A 1,082-nucleotide genomic window follows, 5' to 3' on the forward strand; every position below is an offset into this window, starting at 1 on the left:
CATATGACCAACCAACCTTGACCCAAATGGGCTGACAGTCCAGGTAGAGAAGCCATAGTTCCTTTTCTCTAGTTCATCTTCTGAAGAAGGGGGAGTAATATGATGGAACATTCTGTGATAATAAATTCTATATTTGGGAACGTAGATGGAGGTGGACTTTCATTTCCGGTCTGTCAGTGTGGGTTAAAATGCTAGCTCAGAACACTGACTGCCCTCAAAGCTCTGGCCCATCTTAACAGACTGTATGAGACAGACCACTGGCAAAGAAGTTCTGCTGGGAACTCTGTAAACATGAAGCTGTTTCTCGTTCTTGCTTTTCTGCTGTTTGAGGTACCCACAGGTAACTCGGTCAAATGCACCATAAAATTCTAGGCATAGAGTGGGAACAGGACCTTCGAGATTGTTGCTGTCTGGCCAGTATCATCAAAAGCGCCCATCTACTGGGTGCTGACTTGTCTGTGCCGTGGGAGAGAGCATGCAGGGAGGTAAGAGGAAGTCAGAGATGTTCTCTCAGGAGTTGCCCTCAAAGACTGCAACACGGCCATTGAAACTACCTTTATAACGCTGAACATAGTTTTCATCCAAGAATATGGTCATCTCTTTTTCTATTTAAATTCATGTTCAGCCTATACGGTAACAGTAATGAGACCAGCATAGGGTTTGGAGTAATGTCAGTGAGAGGTTAATAAATGTTTTATACTTGACTAATTGCACGAATGGAGTAAAATATTATTTTAAAAAAATATTTATTTAATTGTATGTATGTATTATTATTATTTAACATGCTATAGGGCACATGCACAATTGGGACACAGAAAGAGCGAGAAAGCGAAAGGGAAAGTGAGAAAATGAGCTGCCAGGTCTGAGACTCGAACCTTGGTTGGCCATGTGGGAGTCCAGTGTCTCAGCGACTACATCATCTGCTGGCCCTGAATTGAGCAAAGTATTCCCTTGGAATCTCAGCTTTTCTCATCTCAAGTAGAGAGAATGACTATTTCATAATGATTCTATTTCAGGTGAGGATTACCTGAGTTTACAGATGAGAAGCACCAAGTTTACGATGGGAGCCCTGTCAGTGAGCA

General features: G+C 42.3%; 1 protein-coding gene across 2 annotated transcripts in view; it reads left to right on the forward strand.

Annotated features, from left to right (window-relative positions):
* The first annotated feature begins 218 nt into the window (after positions 1-218).
* The window catches only part of DEFB128 (defensin beta 128), a 2,442-nt gene continuing 1,578 nt past the window's right edge, over positions 219-1,082 (forward strand). The window contains exon 1 of one of the 2 annotated variants that reach the window (XM_006154701.2): positions 219-340. In XM_006154701.2, the coding sequence (XP_006154763.1) occupies positions 292-340 (49 nt within the window). In that variant the 5' untranslated portion in view covers positions 219-291. Of the gene's footprint in view, positions 341-378; positions 486-1,082 lie in introns of those variants that run through there. The other variant, XM_014590209.1, reaches the window with a different exon arrangement.

This window comes from Tupaia chinensis, unplaced genomic scaffold (assembly GCF_000334495.1).
Source record: "Tupaia chinensis unplaced genomic scaffold, TupChi_1.0 Scaffold000418_1, whole genome shotgun sequence".
Classification (NCBI taxonomy): Eukaryota; Metazoa; Chordata; class Mammalia; order Scandentia; family Tupaiidae; genus Tupaia; species Tupaia belangeri.